We start from the raw sequence: 21462 nt of genomic DNA on the forward strand, positions 1-21462 counted from the left end.
TATGTTAAATAGTGATTAAATAGAATATATTAACAGATATGTTAAATAGTAGATGTTAGTAGGAAGTAATACATTAAATAGTAAGTTCATACGACTTTAAAAACTGCCAAATAATTCAACTAAAAGTTTTTGATGGAATCTTTCTATGTGTATTTATTTTTCAATTCCATACATACAGTTTTAACCGAAATTCAAGGACTAATTTATAGGAAGTCATTTAGGGCAAATGAAAAAGTCCCCAACTTTTCAAATGATAAATCAATATAGAAAAAATATTTGATTTTAAACTTATATATATTTTTGGAAAAAACTTTACATGTAACCAATAAATAATTTGTACTTTTACAAATATGGCCGCAGATAGAGTGAAAAGCACACCGATTGATTAAATCAACAAAAAAAAATCAATCAATTCTGTAAAATCAACAATATTCCTATTTGAACTTTCTCCAAATATTATACATCTCCTTACAAAAAAATATTGTTAAAAAAATAAGTTTTTTAAAAAAAAAACTGAATAGTATTAAATAAAAACTCTTTTATATCTATAAAAAAACTACAATTTTTAATTAAGGGCATTAAAATTTCAAAAATTCTACAAAATAAGAAATTATTGCCGATCAGTCTGTGTAGGGGGCAGGGAACTGTCCTTGCATCAGAAAGGTTCTGGGTTCGAATCCCGGGCAAGGCATGGATGTTTCTTTCCCTCTATCTGTGTTCTATGTCCTTTCTCCTTTGTGTGTTGACTTGACTTGATATGAAGTGATGCGGAGTACCTGCCCGCGCAAGCGGGCATCTCACTCCTTCATCGGATTAGAATTTGCCCTAGGGCGACTGTGACTAAATGGCGTGATGATATGTATCACAGAAAAAATCTGTGATTTCATCTTGTAATTTCTCCACTCTAGACCTTGGTTGATGGGAGAAGGGATTGTATCAGGTTGACTAATTCAGAGTCCTTCAGTAGTTCTTGTAACTCCTTGACGATTCGAAGAAATCTAGAGGCAGAGTCGGCAGCACTCCTGTGTTGCCTGGTCTTGGGTGGTGTTTTCCTCCTTTTTCTGGCACCGCAGCCTGAAAAACAGGCCGGGTGATCGCCGTGGCAGTTGAAGCAGGTTGGAGGCTCGCTGATTGGTTTACTGCAGAGATATGTCCAATGTGCTCCTGCACATTTCATGCACGCTACTTGTCCGGTGCAGTCTTTCTGTGTGTGGCCGAAGCCTTGACATTTGTAGCACTGAATCTCGCGACGTCCGCCGCGAAATCTTTCAGCTCGCACGGGTGTGCCTAGCAGTCTGTCCGTGTGGAATATTTCCCTATGCTTGGGATCATCTGGGAGGATGGTCAGGAAGAGGGGGAGGAGCTTGTATTCAAGGCCACGCCTCTTCTTCAGTTGTTCAATTTTTATTGGCTGGTATCCAATAGTAGAAAGTTCTTTCTCGAGATTGGAAATCTCGGTATCTGTATCAAGTCCCCGGAAGAGAACTTTAATTTTCCCGCCGGCTCCTTTGTGTGTGAATGTGACCCGCCCTATAAACGATTTGTGGTAGTGTGACGTGGGCGACGCTGTTCCACCGCCGTGGCTTCGCCACAGGTGCCCACTGGGTAACGAAAAGAGAATTAGCAGTTCTGGCACTTTCTGTGGCCAATGGACAATAGCTCCAAGTGCCCGTCATTTAAAAAAAAAAAAAAATTATTTTTTGCATTTTACTGAAGGGAGCCACAATAAATTTTGTTCTGGGGCCCAGAAAATCTGTGGTGAGTCTTACTTGCATGAAGTTTTTACTTAGGAAACTGCATTTTAGAATAAATTATAACGTTTAAATGTTTTTCAAACGAAAAAGAGGGAATTTTATTAATGTACCCAATATACATAAAAGCTATAATTTTATTGCTCATTTTTGAAGACCTATTAGCAACAATAATAGAAAATTTAAATTTAAAAAATAATAGACCTTGAAAATTTGTCAAGCAATTTATTATTAAAAAATTTACATTAATAACAATTGCAACAAAAAAAGTTCAGATCATGAAATCAGAAGATCATTCTGAATTTTACGAAGTTTTTCACTAATAAAAAAAAATTTAAAAGTTTTAGATAAATATTTAAGTACATAATCAGTAATTTTCATAAAATACAAATAATGAGATTCAATCATCCAAATAATTCCATTATGTTTTATCAAACATACATCAAGATACCACACTTAATCTATCTGTTTTTGAACAAAACCATTTTTATTTAAAAGAAATGTAAAATAAAAAGGTAGATTTTATATAGGAATGTTTTTATGCTTCCCCTAGGATACAAAAATTATGTTACAAATAAACCATTTATCAACAAATTACTAAAAATTTAGAAATTAAAAGAACAAGCATTTTTAGAAATAATTAATAAAATTATTACTGATTTAATACTTATGACACCACAGGAAAGTCAACATCACCAGTTTTTCTACTTAAAACAAAATAGTATGCTTACAACAGACAACAGTAATCAAAATAAAATTTAAAAACATTTATTTCAAACATATGTCTTTAAATGCTATGATTCTTTTAAATTTTATTTCCTTTGTTATTTCACTGTAATTTTCGAAATTCATTTAATTTTTTTAAATGCAAAAATTTCTTTTTTAATGCCCCATTCAAACAAATAATATTGTAATGAAATAAATTAAAAAGCTTCAATTAACAAAATTATTATAATATTGACTAAAATTTTTTGGATTAATAAGTTTCAAAATTGATTTAATAAGTTTTAACATTGATTTAACAAGTTTTTATAATTATTAAATGCAACATGGCCTTAAGATCAACACTTAAAAAATGCATAAAAATACATAATGATGAAATAGGATTTTTAAGCTTACAACTATAAGCAAAAATTGCACCACCTTTACTACTTAATTTTTAGTACTAAGTAACTAATATTTAAGAACAACTAAGCATTTCATAACAATTAATTATGATGGGTTAAACTTTGTATTCCTAAATAGTTCAAATTTAACACAATCGTCAAAAAAATAATAACAGTTGTCTATAATAACTCTTTTAGTATAGTATATTTTCAATGTAAAAAATTTTGTGGCATCACCATCATCAAAAGTTAATTAAATTTGTTATCTCTATTTTTACCAAATTCATCCTTTGAAGATTAATTCAGTTATGGAAAATTGATAATTTATTGAGATTAAGTCTGATGAAATGATTGATAGAAAAAATAAAATCCTTTTTCTTAAGCTTTACCATCACAGTTTGCTTGAAGAGGAACAGAATTGGGCAATCTTTTAGTTAAAAAAAAAAAAGTAAAATCAAAAAAAAAAAAAAAAAAAAAAACATTACAGCATTAAAGCAAACATATTTATGAAGACCTTATACCTCATTCTACAACAATTATGAAATAGATCAATATTTTTCTTACAAAATGCATAATTTTCCAACCAATTTTATTTTAATAAATGCATCAGAAAAAAAATTCTATTTGCATTCTATATTATTGTAGAATTTCCAAATTTTCCTTACATAACAATTTTGTATCTCAATTCATCGTCCTCTAATTCCTTATTATTAGATAAAAATTCCATTGTTTTCAACAATGATAAATTTTATTTACATAACTAAAGTACATTTTATATAAAATATTCAGGTAATTCATTCAAAAATATATCACTATAAAAAGAAGCAATAATAATGCACTAGTTAAGTCATACACAGCTAATGTCAAGTAAATATATCAACAATAATAAAATACTTTTTATGAAAAGCAACAAGTATAAACTGTAATACTTGAAAAAAATTTTATAATGCACTGCTTTTAAATTGCAGAAATGCTCAACCAAAATCTACACTGAATAGAAACAGTATCAATTACATTATAGACATGAAGAAATGCTGCAATATGTTCTATTTAAAGTGTATTTATTTACAAATTCAAAAGTATATACATTCAGCAGAATATATATGCATAACATAGAAACTTATTTTTCACCCAATTATAGTGGATAAAAGATACTTAACAAAATAAATATATTTTAAAAATCATCAGTAAAGGCATTAAATTTTTTTTTTTTTAAATTTAAATCGTAACAGCAAATATTGAAAAAAAACAGTCATGCATTTAATGCAGTCAAAATTACACAGATATTGAACAAACTAATTCAAAATGTAATAAATTTTGATTCTTGTTAAATCTACTCGAAACAAATGAGTTATTTAAATGCAAAACTTCCATAAAATTCCTTGTAAACAAAAAAAAATGACATAATAAAAAATGAAAAATATAAAAAATGATGGATTAAAAATCTATTCATGAAGACTAGCTCAAATAAAAAAAAATGTGGCACTTTTTTAAGTTTTTTTATCGTGACTAGGCTAAGAATTTTTTTTTATTGATTCAAGTAAAATATGAACTAAAAATTTGAATGAATAACTTGCCCTTTCTCTGCAAGATATGCAAAACACAGAGAATTGATGTTGAAGCTATCATACACACAAAGACATATTTTTATAATCTATAAAAAAATTTCAGAATATTTAAACCACCAAGTATGGTCAGAGTAAACATAAAAAATGATTAAAAAAAATATTTGCATATGTTTGGAACACTGTTACTAGAACATTATTGGAACAAATACAAGGAAATTAGAAAAATACAAAACATACTAAGCATGAGAGATCAAGAAAAAATTAGTGAAATAAACTAACACTGTAATTTTTTGCTTAAATGCAAAAAAAAATGCACTTTTATAATTTTTCTTTAAAAAAAAAGAATTTTTTATCTTTTAATCAATGTTATTGATTTTTGAAATTGTTATTAATTTCTGCAATTAAAAAATAACATTTATTTTTCAATTTGAGAAATTCATTCATTTCAAATAATGTTAATAATTTTTGAATTTAATGTAAATTATTTATGGAATATTTTTTTTCAATTCTAAAAAACGTTAAAATTAAATTTCAAAAATTACTTCACAAAAATTTTTTTTTAAACAAAAAAAAAACTTTTTTTTAAAAAAAAATTTTAATATTTTTAATATAAGCATTAATAATTTTTGAAAAAATAATTTTTTTTTTTTTTTTAAAAATTCCAGAAACTTGTTTCTTATTGTTTCCATTGCATGGCTGTGATAATCAAGTACTTTTATAGTAACAATGTTCCAAACACCTCCGCTTACACTATGTATAAACCAGGCCATAATTAACATCTTCATTTCGATTCTAACCAAGTAGGCTGGATATCACCAGTATATTCTCGCAAAGCTCCCATCAGAAACTTATTTTTGTGTCGAGATTCTCTTAAAGCATTTTCTAAGTCAAAGTTCTTTTTTTCTATGACTTGCAACTTCCTCATCGAAATAGACTCAGACATTAACATCTTGTTTAACAAAATGTCAACAGAAGTTATTGAAGTATTCTGCAAAACAAATGCAAAACAAATAATAATAATAATTATTAACTTTCACTTTTAATGATAAAAATGTTTTAATATAAACATACAGAGCAGAACACAACCAATCAAAAAACCCATGTAATTTAAACTTATTGGGTGAAATTATGTAACAATATGATGTTAAAAATATGCTTGGTTGGTAATTTGTATTTGTGTTCATGAAATTAGAAATATTTGAAGTAATAAAACAACAATAATTTACTAATCAAATACATAACGAAAATAACTTGAATTTGCAAAATTATGTAGCAAAAGATGTTGAAATCTTATTCAAAAATTTTGTAAACATAATAATCCACGAAAAAAAAAATTTTTTTGGTAGTTAGTCAATTTTAAGTTGTTTTCTTCTGTAATATAGAAGAATAAACAGCTCTACATCTTAATCACTGCATTAATTTCACATGGATACCCAAGATATAGAGGATAATGAGGATTTTGTTTAGCTGGATAGCATATTATAAAATTTATTGATTTGTTAAGATGTTCAATCGATGCCTAAATTACACAATAAAACTAGTTTTTATAATAAATTTTAATAAATTCCTCTTCAAACACATTGTTTGGTTTTTACACAACTGTTACTTCTTTATAATAACACTGTTAAGGTGTATTTATTTTATAATTTGCTTGAAAGACATGTTTCAAATTATTTCTTAATTATCTTAGAATGTAGTTACTTTAATAATCCCATATTTGTAACTCTTGCAATTGGCCAAAACGTAAAAATAATTACGTCATTACCAAAAGAGCTTTGACTTCTTTTAAAGGTTGAATCAAAACTAAAATAATGTGCCTTGATTCAATAGAAAACATTCTTATATATTACTAATACAACTTTGATTTTTTAAACAAAGAAAACTCATAGCAAAATCAAACATAATTTATTTTAACTATTACCTTGAGATCAGTTGGATTAGTAGGAATGTCCATTATCATACCCTGCTTACCTATGAAACATAAAATTTTAAAAAACATAAAACATAAAATAAAAACATAAAATTTTTAAAAAAAATTGGTCACACATAAAACATATACAAAACATAAAAGTCTCAATATAAAAGAACATGAAACATACTTACAACAATATAACTATAATCAGACTAAATATGATATTAAAGAGTAATTAGTACAATAAAAAATAGATTGGTTTTTAAACTTTTAAATCTTGAACCATATAAATTATGAAGAAAGTATTTTAAAAGAAATAAAATTATATATACAAATTACTGTTAATTTTTAAAAAAATTACAGTAAATTAAAAAAATTACTGAAAAATTAAAAAAATTACTACAAATTAAAAAATTATTTTGTTCAAAACTTTATGGCATACATTAACCCCTCCCTTCTTGCACCCTTCAGAATGACAGGGTGAATTTTCACCCTTTATTTTTAGTGCCCATTACCAGACTGAAGTTTTCAAAAGTAACATGCCAAAAAGATTAAAACAATCTATTTCTTATGCCCAGAATCATGTATATTTTGCAATCTATACATCAGATGGCAGTACCAGATTATTTGTTCTCTGTTTAAAGATAGTTTAAACAGAAACTAGATGTTAGCACTCATCAAATATGCAAGCTAAAACCTAACTCAAAAATTAAAAATGAAGGCAGGGTATGCATGGTGTATATATACTTTGTTTTATATAATTTTCTTTTATTAAAAAAAAGGGAACTTAACCATAATAGTCCCAAATATATTGATTTAATAATTTTTTTTGTTTTAAAATTATAATAAATGACAGGAATACTTCATTCATGCTTTTAAGAATGAGTAAAAACTTTTTTTAGCAATAGCATTTTAATTGTAAAAAGAAAATAGAAGGAAAATAATGCATGCATATTTTTTTTAAGAAAATCTTCTGTTAAAATATCTGCATTTAATTTATTTACTACTTCCAATAATTTTAAAAGATGATATATTGAATAAAAAATGTTTTTAGTTTTAGAATTATAATAAAGTTCAGAAATTTTTTTTTAATCAATTAGTAACATTTATAACATTTACTGTAATTTTAAGAATATATTATAAATCTGTCATTATCTATAATTTTCTTTAAAATATAGTCCAAGGTTTTTCTGAAAAAAAGATATGGAACTAACTGAGTTAAATCTACATCCCATTCCTTTTGATTTTTAAATATGTTTAAATAATGTTTAAAACAAAATATATTATTAATCTGTTATTATCTATAATATTCTTTAAAATATAGTCCAAGATTTTTCTGGAGAAAAAAATATATAGATCTATCTGATATCTAGATCCCTATCCTTTTGATTTTTGAACAATGTTTTAAAAAAATCACTGCATACAAAGTTAGATATCTGATTAATAATAATTAATTTCCAATTTTAAAGCCAAATTAAACTTAACATGATTAAAATTGTTTATTTTTTCATTAAGATTTTGCATTAAGACATTGTATTAATATATTTGTGTTAAAGATCTTATTGTGTGAAAGCATGCATAAATAATAATTAATAAAATACTCTACAAATACAAATTACACAAAATAATTATAAGATAATGATGAACTTTCAAACAGATCTCTTGATAAAATTTAAAAATCAAAAATTCTATGAATTTGTGATGTTTCCTTGTCTAATAATGATCTTTGGATAAATTGAAATAACACAACACATTTAAACTTCAATATCCGATCCAAATTAAAATTCAATCCATTTCTCAAATCCAGAAAGAGAATATGGTAACTTTTATATAGTTTTATGGTTATGGTAATTTCTTACTCAGTTATTGTAGATTGTAGAAGAGTGCGACGAGCTCTTTGCATTAGCTTATAGCTTTGTATTTCCATTAATGTAGCTTAGGGTTGAGGCTTGATAGATAGCAGAAGGTTGCAGTAAAAAGTCAGAAGCTAGTTGTGTCTTGGAAGAATTTGTAGAGGGATTGGAGTTTGGTCCAAGGATGAAAGAAATCGGTACATGCTGGATTCTGAAGAGATAAGGACTGGTAAAGTGCTTAACGAGCATTTTGGAATGAGACACATTCCAGGAGGAAGTGATCGTTCATGTTGATACCTCTGCAGTACAGGCAGTTTGGGTTTTATATCAATTTACAATACTCAGTTATTCTTGTTGGGTTTTTTTTAATTTGATATTTTGTGCGATTTTTTAATGCTATCAATGCTTATGTTAGCCTGACTTTTTATGGCTCTAACATTTTTTTTATTTAGGATTATTCTGTTGAAGCTTATCTAGACGAAATGTGTACAAGCAAAAAAAAAAAAACCTACAACAATACCCATTTTTACAATTGGTTATATTTTCCAATAACATTAAATTTGATTGAAGCTCTTAACAAGTGATTAATATTTTACAATTAGATTGTCTATTTAAGCCTCAACAATACATACTTAGATTTATGCATATAAATAAATGAAACCAAAACTCCACTTAAAAACTTTAACTCAAAATAAATAAATATTGAAAAAAAAAAAATTTACCTGCTGGAAATATAGTTCTTCTCAGTTTTCCTATTGTAGGATTTTCTTCATCTGAATTTTCATCTAAAAAAAAGAAACAAAAATATTACTCAGAGATCAATTTAAATTATATACAACTAATGACCCAGGCGTAAGTTGTATAGGGTGATTAAAAAAATAACATGTGGTATTGCAAAGAAATAGCTGAGATTTTGAAAATTTTTAAATCATGGTGAAGAGGGTAAAAATTTTATTGTAATCATAAAAATTAAGACAGTGAAAAATCATGAAAGATTTTAATGGTGTGGAAATGCCTGAAAACTTTTTGTAATCAATTAAATTTTTATATATTTTTAAATAACAATCATAATTTTATTTATTTATAAATTTATCATTTCAAATGTTTTTGTTTATTTGTTTGCTTATTATTTTAAATGTTTTTATTTATTCACATATTTTAAATGTTTTATTGTAATGTAATTGTTATTTTAGTGTAAATGATTTTATTTATTCATTTTAAGAATAACTTTAATGGTACTAAAAGATTTTTGAACTCCTTATTTTATTAAATTAATTTAAACTTCTCAATAAACTGTCCATACATTATAATAATTACTTAATTATTTTTAAATTTTATTTATTTTTCTCCCAGAAATTTGAAACATAGTAGCAAAAAAGTAGAAGCTCCAAATTCTCAAGACCTGAATTCTCCTGAAAAGAATGACCAACAAAATCCTGGCAACTCTTATGAACATCTTAATTCTTTTTTAAAGGAAAATTCTAAAAATTTAAAAATTAATGCTTTAATCACATTAATATATACATAATTAAAATTTCAAAATATTAATAGAGTTATGCTTTATTTTATTAACTCTATCTCCCATGCCCTTAACCCTGCATAGATAGCTGTAAGTAGAATAGATATATTTTTCTGCAAAGTGCTTACAAAAGTTAATTCTTAAATTATATATAAAAAAAAAAAAAAAAAAAAAAAAAAAAAAAAAAAAAAATTTTTTTGCTTATATAAATTGATTTCTAAAAATTAACTAAATTGTAACTATGTTAAGTTAGTTTCTCACTTAATTCTTAAATTTTTTAATTAAAGTCTGGGAAAAAAATTTAAATTACAGTACAGAACCCGTTATCCGGAAATCAGAAAACCGGAAAACCAAAAAACCGGAACGAAATTCGATTAGTTTTCCCGTCATTTTTAAAAAAAAAATTTTTTTTTCCTCATAAGATTTTAGGATTTTTCGCTCTTTTTTGAAAGATGTTTACCTTACCATCATTTTGGAAATAATCATTAGTGTATTACTTCATCATTTTTTCTTCTTTTTAAGATTATTTCCATTTTTTTTTTTTTTTTAAGTTGGGTTTAACTATTAAAAAAACGGCTTTTTGTAGCGATTCAGAAAACCGGAAAAATCAGTTATCCGGAATATCGATGGTCCCGATCGTTCCGGATAATCGGTTCCCTACTGTATAATGATTAGGGATTTAAGTTTTTTTGAAAAACTTTTTAACAATTTTATTTGTAAGAACTTAAGGAGATATACCTCAAATAAAAATAAAAAAATTTAATTAATTTTATCTATGAGAACTAAGTCCAACCTGATGATGATTCACTGCCTCGTCTTTTAAGACCAGAAAGCTGAGCATCTTTCTTGTAATCAGAAAGCCAAGAATGAGTTCTGTTTATTTCATTCTGAGTTGTATGTTCCACAGCTGGATTTTGGTGCATATTTTCAATTTCAAGAGTCAACTCATCAATTTTGTCTTGCAGCTCCTGAAAATTACAAAATAATTTGTTTTATATCATTTTAGAACAAATTTAAAGATAAAGATATACTTAAAATGTTAAACAAAATATTTCTACAGTTAGTTCCTTTTTTTATTCAATTTAAGTATATATACACTAGAGGGCTCCGCCCCCTGCTCGCTACTGCTCGCCAACCCCAAATAATTGCTACGCAATTACATTTTTGTTTGCTTTGCGAACAAAATTAAAGTCGTTTTCTTGGAGATTAGCTGACAATTTTTCTTCACCAACATCACATAGAGAGAATATCATAGGATTGTAAAATCTCAGAGATGCTTATTATCAGCATTATAAACTTATATAAAGCAATATTATATAAAGCAATATTATTTAACACATTACTATAGGGCATTAGCCAGAGATTAATCTCCGGCTAATGCCCTATATCCAAAGAAATATCTCAAACATATAGGAACTGTTAATTAATATTTCCGGCTAAACGATTTTTTGAAAGTAAGTAAAAAACAACTAAAAGTAAGGAAAAATAGGAAATTTAAAAAGTAAGGAAAGTAAGGAAAGGAAAGTAAGGGAATTTTTGAAATCCGGTGTACACTCTAAATAATTCATATATATATATATATATATATATATATATATATATATATATATAATAAATAAAAAAAATACAAGAAAACACTAAGAAAGTTAAGAAAAACAATAAGTATCATTTATTGCGCTTAAGCTGCAAGTAAACAGCACTCATTAGATAAGTTCAAAATGAAGAATAAAACAAAGAAAAATTATAGACATATGAAAAAAAGGGGGGTGGGAAATAATAAGTAAAAAAATAACAAACAACAAATTATTTAAAAAAAAAAAAATGTGAAATTTTAATTAAAAAACCGGAAAAAAAGCCGGAAAAAAAAAGATATAATCTTTTCTTCAGCCCACACGATTATATCCGCAAAACAGAGTGCTTTCTGATATTGTATCAATAAAGCCAAAGCAAAATATATTAATACAATAGTGTGAGGAGCACTCAAAAATTTTTTTATAAAACAACAACATAAAATTAGATCATAAAAAGTAAAATTAACATGTAAAAACAGATAATAAAATAAAATAAAAAGAAATAACATAGAATAAATCATTCTTGAAAAATTTCTGTCCATGTAAGTTGTTATGATTTTGCTACTCACTTTATAGTCCCCCCTTTTTAATGTTTTTTCTTTTTATTTTATTTTATTATCTGTTTTTACATGTTATTTTTACTTTTTATGATCTAATTTTATGTTGTTGTTTTATAAAAAAATTTTTGAGTGCTCCTCACACTATTGTATTAATATATTTTGCTTTGGCTTTATTGATACAATATCAGAAAGCACTCTGTTTTGCGGATATAATCGTGTGGGCTGAAGAAAAGATTATATCTTTTTTTTTCCGGTTTTTTAATTAAAATTTCACACTTTTTTTTTTTTTTTTTTTTTTTTTTTTTTTTTTTTTTAAATAATTTGTTGTTTGTTATTTTTTTACTTATTATTTCCCACCCCCCTTTTTTTTCATATGTCTATAATTTTTCTTTGTTTTATTCTTCATTTTGAACTTATATATATATATATATATGAATTATTAAGAGTATACACCAGATTTCAAAATTTTTTTTACTAAACTTTCAAATATTTTAAACTTTTTTTTAACAAAATTTTTCATCTCAAAGTTTTTCTCTTCTCTTGATCCATTATTAAAAAAATACCAGAGTAATAGGGTCAGCATTTTAATTACAATATTTTTGTGATCTCACTTAGTAATATAAGTAATACATTTAGTATATTAACAATGCGAAAGAGTATATGTTAATAAGAAGAAAAGAAATTTGGTTCAGAATTGGAATTAGGTTCAGAATTCATCTCATTTTCCTCAGGGTTTTTTAATATGAATACACCATTTTTTTTAAATAATAATTTACTGAAAATAAAAATTTTAGAGCTACTTTTTTTTTTGTCTGTCAAGTCTTGAAAATGGGAGCCCATTTTTGAAGTGATTATCTATTGTGATTATCTATTGAATCTATTGTGATTATCTATGAAGTGATTATCTATTTGAAGTGATTATCTAATGTGAAGTATTTATCTATTTTTGAAGTGAATGAAGTTCTTAATCGTAATATCTTACCACTTCAGTGTCTTGGGATTATTTATTTAATTTAACCTGTATAAGTTTTTTTAATTTTCATTTCAATACCAACTTTTAAAACTTAAACAAAGTAAAAATATATTAAACTTTATTTACTGTCTGATCATTAAGATAGAAACATTAAAATTAACAAACTACACTTTTACAACAAAAAACAGTTAGTCAGTTAACCAAACCTAAAGGAAAGATACCAAAAAGAATAAGATTATGTAACAGAAGTTATTTACTCTCCCCTCCTAATTAAAAATATCTAAACTTATTTAAAGATAAATATTTGGATAATTCTGAATTAAAAATTAATCTAAGACAAATCCACTGACTTGAATATCTTAATTCTGTTCAATTAGAAATCTTATTTCAATTAAATAATAATTAAAATATTCGAGTTGATGACTACTTCATTTGGTAGTTAGTTAAGACACAATTATTTGCACAGTTTAATCTTTTTGAAATAAACAAACTGTACAACAAGAACAGTGTTCTTGTTGTACAACATTGTAATATAAACTACAGTTTGTGGCTGTGCTATTAATCAAAACTGATGAGTTAAAAAGGTTCAGGGGGAAAAAAAAGAAATCTTTAACATATATTTGCCTCTCCAATTATAAAATTAATAAATTAAATTATAAAAATATTACTTACTTGATTCGTATCTTTATAATTTTGCAAAGCTTGCAATAAATTCTGTGGATTCTGCTCTTGCATGATACTCAAATGAGATTCAAGGTCAGCAAGCTGAAAAATTAAAATGATATGTGAGCAAATTAAAATTAAATAACACAATCAAATCACTACATTTTGACTAGGTACATAATCAATAACAAACTCACTCTTTCTTTGAGTCCAGGCATTATGGAAAGTTCTTTTTGAAGAGCATCATTCAATTTTTCAATTTCTATACATTTTTCCGACTGCTCTTGCAAATCTTGTTCAAGGCGATTACTTTCCTATAAGATAAATAAAGAACAAAATTTACTTTACAAAGATAAGTTAATAGCCCTGCATGCAGACATTACTAAATTATTACAAATTTCACACACAACTTTCTGTAATTTTCCTTATGGACTGACTTAAATTTTAGAAGACTAAGCAAAAATGCAGTGCCAGCAAAATCTATTAAACAATTTAGTTTGTAGAAATAAATAAATGGCTAAAAACTTTAACGGAAACTAGAGTAAAAAAAAAGAGAGAAAATATGTTATTAACACCCACATTTTTTTTTCTTAACCTAAAGAAATCATTGCATAAGAAAAGAAAAACTTTTAAGAAAATAATATGTCTGCAAAATAAAATTGGTAGAGATTTGTTAAAAAAATAGTGTTGAAAATATTTCGTAGTTAAATGAAAAAAAAAAGTTTTGGAAATAAACATATAAAAATTGAATAATGCATTTAATTTTTATAGTTTTTTTAGAATGAAGTTTTAGGAATAATAGTCCACCTTTTTCCTACATAAGAATTAAAATATATATAACGAAATAAAGCATTTAATATTGTCAATAGTATCTGAGAAACTTGAAATAATTTTTTGTTCCGTTTTAAAATAAATCGTAAGTGTTAAAACAATATATAAATCGCTTAAACTAAGTTAATCGTTTTTCCACTCAAAATTTAAAATAAAAGCTTAGCAGAACAATTGAGTGAGATCTTGTATTTTAATGCTTAATAAATTCAGTTGTATTAAAGAAAATTAAATTAATGCAAGCAAAATGCAGGTTTGAAAGAATTAAAAATAAAATGAAACTCAAAAATATCACAAATTTATGAAAAAAACGATTGAATACATGCAATAAATATTACTCATCTTTATGACAGTAAATGCTCCTAGCCATTCTATTTCACATTTCAGATGTAACGAAACATAAAGACATTTATGAGTTAAACATACCTGTTCTAGTGAATTTAATCGGCCTTTCAGCTTTGTTTCTTCTTCCCGCATTGCACCAACATCATTTTGAAACTGCTGTCTCAATTTGTTACACTGTGCATTTAGAACCTCCCTTTCTTGTTGCAATTCTTCTACGAGAACTTTCGCTTGCTCTTGGTATTTTTTTTCAACTAGTCTAGAAAATATAAATGAAGAATATATAAAAAAGAAAATATAACAATGAGACATTATATTTATACTGACTAACTTCAAAGTTAAATAAAAAAAATAAATAAAGTTATGCTTAAATGCTTATTTATCTAAAAAGGCCACAAATGTAAGAAGTTCTTTATAGTATTAAATTAAAAATAAAAAGATTTAGGACAGCTTCATTATACGTTTCAATGAACATAACCTTGCTTGTTTGCAATTAATTGAAATGAATAAGTCGTTTTCTAATTCTCTAAAAATAAATATGAAAAAATTAGTTGTACCCAGAATAAGAAACAAATGAGATTATAGATATAATTTTAAAATATATTAACAAGTTTCATTTAAAATGATGAATTTCATTTAAAATGATTAATTTTAATAAATAATTATTAAAACTGATTTAATTTTAATGAACTTACCAAAATTATTTATATAAATAATTCATAAGGAGAAAATTTATATTTACTGTAGTAGATCAACCAAGAATTTCATTCAAAATTATATGAGGAATAATAATCTGGACATTTTAAAAAATATAGGAAATTTGTACAATAATATGGATAATTTCAGCAAAAAAGAATGTTTTAAAAGTTTACATTACTGTACACATTTTTTTTCTGGTTTGTTTGGAAAGAAAAAAGTTTTAAAGCTCATAGTTCTTCCCTTCAATTTTTTTTTTTTTCCCTTCTTCCTCCTATTTACCCATTTAATGGAAAAAAAATTTATAAATAAATGAATTCCATTTCCAGTTGGCATGATTTTGCTTCTTTTTATCCCTAACCTGACAATTGTAGTAAAAAGAATTTTTAAAGCAAATAAGCAGTTAAAGTAGTTAGCAGTAAAGCAACGTTCCCAGCGTGTTATTCTATCAATCTATCAATATTCTATTATGTGCTAATTCTATCAATCTTCTATTATGTGCTAATTCTATCAATCTTCTATTATGTGCTAATTCTATCAATCTATCAATCTTCTATTATGTGCTAATTCTATCAATCTTCTATTATGTGCTAATTCTATCAATCTATCAATCTTCTATTATGTGCTAATTCTATCAATCTTTCGCTCTCACCAAGGCAATTTTTTTTTTAAAAATCGATCAAAAGTTTATTGATTAAAAACAGTCCCAAGAGTCTGAAAGGGTTAATTAGAATAAATGTTTGTCTACGCACCCTCCTAAATATACAAATAATTCATAAAATATCATAGGTTACGGTTTAGCAATGTTTTTAACAATGGCTAAAATAATACACAAAACATTCAAATATTAAATTAAATAAATATAAATAAAAAAAAAGACTTACATCAACTTTTTTTGAAGAGAATTCTCCAATTTTGCATGATTGTCATCAACTTCTTGGGCAAGTAGAGCTGCTCGCGTATTTGCTTCCTCCACATTGAACCTTAATTTATTTCTCTCACTTTGCATCTGATCCACAGTTTGTCTAAATTAAACAATTATTCAAAATATTTTTACAATAATATTGTTTAACAAACACTGCAAATTTCGGTATTTATATGCTTAGTTAAGACAAATTTTTTGAATAATAGAAAAAGTTTTATCCGGAGTGATATATCTCAGTAACATTGATTGTATAAATCTTAAACTTGATATCAATTTTTTTCTCTTTAGTTATTTAGATGATTAAAGAAGAATTTTATTCCATAATTCCTCTAAGAATTACTAGTTAGTTTTTAAATGAAATTTATAGAATTTTATCTACTATTTTCAAATTTAAATTTTACTATAACTTTGGACAAACTTTATTTCATTATTAGTCTCCACTTAATTGTGTTTGAATCGTAAACAAATTTCGATCAATGAAGATGGTGTTGAAGGATAGCTCAGAGAATTCTGTCACCAGGCAAATACCAAAACATAAAGCAAAAAACAAAATTTTCTGACAACTTGAAATATAATAACAAAAATCAATATGAAGTTTCAAAGAAAAGTAAATGAAAATAAAAGGAGATCTCTTTCGGAGGTTTTAATGAATCAAGCTTTTAAGAATGTTGCACTTTAATGAATTAAGCATCAACCATAGAAAACATAACTTCAGCTTTGAAAGAAAAAAATTTCCTTATTAAAAACCATCTTATTAAACGAACTAGCAACAATTCGGTTCTTTACATACAACTGACCATAACATATTTTCAAACACAACATTTAGCTCTTGTTAAAAATGTCACTTGACACCTCTATTCAACAATTCGAAAAAGACAAAACTAAGCATTATTAGCTCTTACTTACCGAAGATATTGCAATTCATTTTGAAAAGTAATAAAAGCTAATTGCAAAATTGGTCTGTTGAGAGCATTGCAAAGGACCTCTTCAAGAACTGAGGATAAATCTGCTAAGTTAATTTTGGAACTTGTGTTAAATCCCAATTCCTGAAAAAAAATCAAGATAAAAAAAAAATAAGAGGAATTTTTAAAACAAAAGATAATTTTCACAAGATATAATATACTATATAATGCTATATAATACTATATAATGCTATATAATACTATATAATGCTATTCAAAAACATTTTATTGATTTAAATTGTACAAACTATAAAATTGATGAAATTTTTAAGTCAGCTTAACTGGGTCAATGAAACAAAGGAATGCTTATTGAATTACTCATAGTTCTTTTAGGGTAGAATTTTTTAAAGGGGATTTGAGTGTTCTATATTATATCAACCCATTTTGAAATTTCTAGCTTTGATGGAGATTTTTATTTTAAACTACTAACCCTTAAAGCATATTTCTTTTTGATTCCTTACTCTTTTACAAGAGATTTAAAAAACATTGAAGAACCTTTGAAACTGAAAATTCCAATATAAGAAATTTCTGATCAAAAACTCACTTTAAAACGTAAATAAAACAAAATAAAAAGTTGATAAATTTACTCTTCAAAAAGATTTTGAAAATAGATTCAATAGTTTCTCAGAAAAACTAAATTAAAATATTCAATAAAAATACTGTATTTAAATGTTAATTTTAAAAAAAACGAAAAACAATTTTTAAAAAAACTTTTAAAATGTGCAAAAGTAATACTTAAAAAATAATAATAAATTGTTTTTGGAACTTTAACCAGTAATTTCTCAGAAAAATTAAACCAATTTCAAAAAAATTTAAACTGGAAAAACACTAAAACCATATCAAATTTTCAAAACTTGGATTATCCAAAACACAATAAAAAACAGCATTATATTTTTATAGACCTATCATTAAAAAGAATATAATACTAAAGTATATTTCGTACAAAATTAGTCCAGACCTCATTTTATTACAATGGAAATGACCATCTTTTTTTCTTTCTTTCTTTTTTTTTTGTGAATCACATTAATTCCAATATTAAGAATTACCTACAATTGACATTTTTTCCGTAAAAAAAAGGAAAGGTTTTGATGAGATTAGGAAAAAATGAGTTTTTAAATGCGAGCTTTACAAAAAAAAAATTTAAAAGTCAAAAAGTCGTTTTGAAACTTTAATTCGGCATTATTAATTAATTTCAAAAATCGGCCAAAAGTTCTAAGTTACCCTAATATGGCAACACATTTTTATAAAGCTTGTTTTAACCGTTAATTGGCCGTTCTCTTATTTTTAGAATGAAAGGACCACAAAAACGTCAATTTAGCTACTTGCTAAACTTTAGACTAGCCAGTACATTCTAAACTAATTTTTCAACGCTATGTACAATCACGACTATATTCAGCTAACACAGCACCCCAAAAGTACATATTTTTATTACGTGTAACTTCAACTTTAACACAATGCAATTTTCGCTATTTTTCAAACTCGCCACTTAAACTAACAGATTATCCACCGACTTCCCAACAATATAATCATTTTTATTCACCATTTTTAACTCTTAAAACGATTCAGCAATGAGCGACCTACAACTTTAGATAAGATGGAATGTGCATAACAAACTTGGCATTTAACACAGGGTGTTCCGTAATCACCAACCTTAATAAATGAAATTATGAATTCCTTGTTAAATAAAGAAGTGTAATTAATGGAAAATGCAATTAAAAATAACAAAACCAATTTGATTCACCTTCCACAACCACTCAATCACTCCAGGCTATTGAACAGATTTTAATCTCAGATTTAATAATGTTTTAAATCTCACGTCCGTTGTTAACAATTCGTTGGATTTCGATAAATGTTTTTTTTTCACCCTTTGCACTACGAGTACTTTAAAATAATATTTGAACTAATATAAGCAGTAAATCATGTAAAATACATTATACAATATATTTATGTAACATGTAATAATCATAAATAATGTGCCTACTAAATATTAAAATATAAAAAAATTTAAATTTTTGAGTGGTGACTTTTGGTGTCACCATTCTGTGATGGGTCATAGGAGACATCCGAGTTTTAAAAAATAAATTTTAGACTTTTTTAGTTATATTTTTTTACTTCATTTTTTACAGGAATTTGTAAAAATAAATATTACAAGCGGTCATTACGAAGCACCCTGCATAACACAATATCAGACAATAACCAAATGAAGTTTTAATCACACATTTTTATTGAACTTGAACACTACTATTCAGTTATAATTAAGATCATATATATACACTTGATTCACAGCTACGACACATAAAAAATAATCAAAAGTTCAGTTTCATAACACTTAGTTCGCTAAGTACTGAATGTTAAGCTACATTTATATATTTTACGCTACGCATTAGTTATTTATATTTTTTTTAAAAAAGAAAGAAAGAAAGAAAGATTCTTTTACATTGGTTTTGTTCAAGATTTTTTTATCCTCTAATCATGTAACCAAAGACACGAGTCCTCGTAAGCACTTTTTGTCAGAATATTAAGTTCATGATGAATGACGTCAGCATTTTTTTTTTCTGTCTTTATACGTTAATTGCATTTTAAATACTTGATTTATAGCTAAAATTTATCAAAAATAATTAATTTAAAAGAAAACTGCAGCCATTGCTTGACTTTTTTTGTTCCTTTTCTCACAGCCTGCTTTAGTCAATTTACATATTTATTTTTTTTTCATTCAACGAATTTTCGTGAAACACTTTTTATTTATGTCACAAATGATCTTACGCTTTTGAGAAAGGGGAAAAAATATCTTTTTTCTTCCTTAAGAATTTAAAGATAGTTTTTTTTTGTAATTTAATGGGGAAAGAAAGAAAAAAAATTTCTTCATTAAATTATTATTTAACAAATTCATACCAATAAGATTTAGATGAGGTTAATTGAAAATTGTTTTATCTAAAGAGAAACCGTGACTTAATTTATTATGTCTTTTAGCTTGCAGTAAAGACAAGCATATGATACATAAATTTTAAAATGTTTTAATTTCAAAACATATGCTTCTCTACCTTCTTTTGTTTAATTCTAATTGAAAATTTCAATCGTATTAAAGAATATATTTAAATCTAAAGGCATCATTAAACTACTACAGGAGTTACCTTAGAAGTAAAACTAAAATTAAAATAAGGTGGATAGTTTTTATGATTTTTAATGATAGCCTAATCAATCAGTTAATGTCAGTTAGCAATATGATTGTAACTCAGACGGAACAAAATTATTATGACCTTAATGAACCTCTTGAGCACGTGAAAAGTTTAGGAAAATTCTTGTTTACGGTATGTAAAATTTAGTAAAAAGAATAATAATTAAAATAATTAAAAAGAATAGTTTAAGATACTTTGTTCCAATTTTTTCCTCAAATTACCGCCAGGTTATTTCTTTTTGTTGGTGCAAACTTAGTTGCACTACATAGAAATAGGCCACTTCTCCAAAAGTGAGAACAATAATGTTAACTAAAGCTAATTTAAATTCTCACTTAATACTTGCGTTATATACACTGTAAAATAAAAGCACACAACTTAAACAAAATACCTTTCGATATATAAAAAAAATTAACACTATATTACATATACACTATATATAAAATTAACTTATATATAATTAACATTATGTATAAAATTAACTTATATCATCTAAGTTTAGGATATTAAATTATCTAAAACAATAAAATTAATGTGAAAAAACAAACAATCGTAACGCGATTTAAACTATTCGATATTTCATGTGATAAGGAAAATGGCAATTGGTTGCAAAAATATTGAAAGAGAAAAAGAAAATATTTTCACATATTTAAATAAAAAATTGTAAGAATAGATAACAAAGTTTAAAGCACTTTCTTAACATATTTTCTTATAAAATGATTTAGTTGTTTCAATAGTTACGTTTGGACATGCATAACCTTACAGTGCTGCCATTTGTTAAAGTAATCGTTCATTCGAAACTTAAATTCGCTCATTTTCATTTTGAAATATCTAGAAACTAGCCACACAAAAAAAATATTTATTTATTTATTTACGCAGTTAGCAATGGGAATATTCAAAATTGACTCTCATGGTTAAATATTCTTAACACTTTCGTCGCCTATCATGCGATATCTTGAGACGAAATTCTTCCCTGTGCCAATAAAACAGATCATAATGGTAGCAAGAGGCACATTAATCGCCCAACCAGTTTTGCACTAAATATGACGTTTCTTCAAGA

At 25.7% G+C, this 21462-nt stretch overlaps 1 protein-coding gene across 1 annotated transcript in view; it reads right to left on the minus strand.

Moving 5' to 3' along the window:
- Positions 1–5001: 5001 nt before the first annotated feature.
- LOC107446915 (ninein-like protein) overlaps positions 5002–21462 on the minus strand; it is a 74912-nt gene continuing 58451 nt past the window's right edge. The window contains exons 8-16 of the mRNA XM_087150270.1: positions 17174–17313; positions 16227–16367; positions 14731–14905; positions 13674–13790; positions 13486–13578; positions 10503–10677; positions 8913–8975; positions 6347–6396; positions 5002–5413 (exon numbers count right to left, since the gene is read on the minus strand). Coding sequence (XP_087006396.1) covers positions 5207–5413; positions 6347–6396; positions 8913–8975; positions 10503–10677; positions 13486–13578; positions 13674–13790; positions 14731–14905; positions 16227–16367; positions 17174–17313 — 1161 coding nt within the window. The 3' untranslated portion in view covers positions 5002–5206. The remainder of the gene's footprint in view (positions 5414–6346; positions 6397–8912; positions 8976–10502; positions 10678–13485; positions 13579–13673; positions 13791–14730; positions 14906–16226; positions 16368–17173; positions 17314–21462) is intronic.

Source organism: Parasteatoda tepidariorum, chromosome 8 (assembly GCF_982258835.1).
Source record: "Parasteatoda tepidariorum strain Cologne lab strain chromosome 8, Ptep-v5.0, whole genome shotgun sequence".
Lineage (NCBI taxonomy): Eukaryota > Metazoa > Arthropoda > Arachnida > Araneae > Theridiidae > Parasteatoda > Parasteatoda tepidariorum.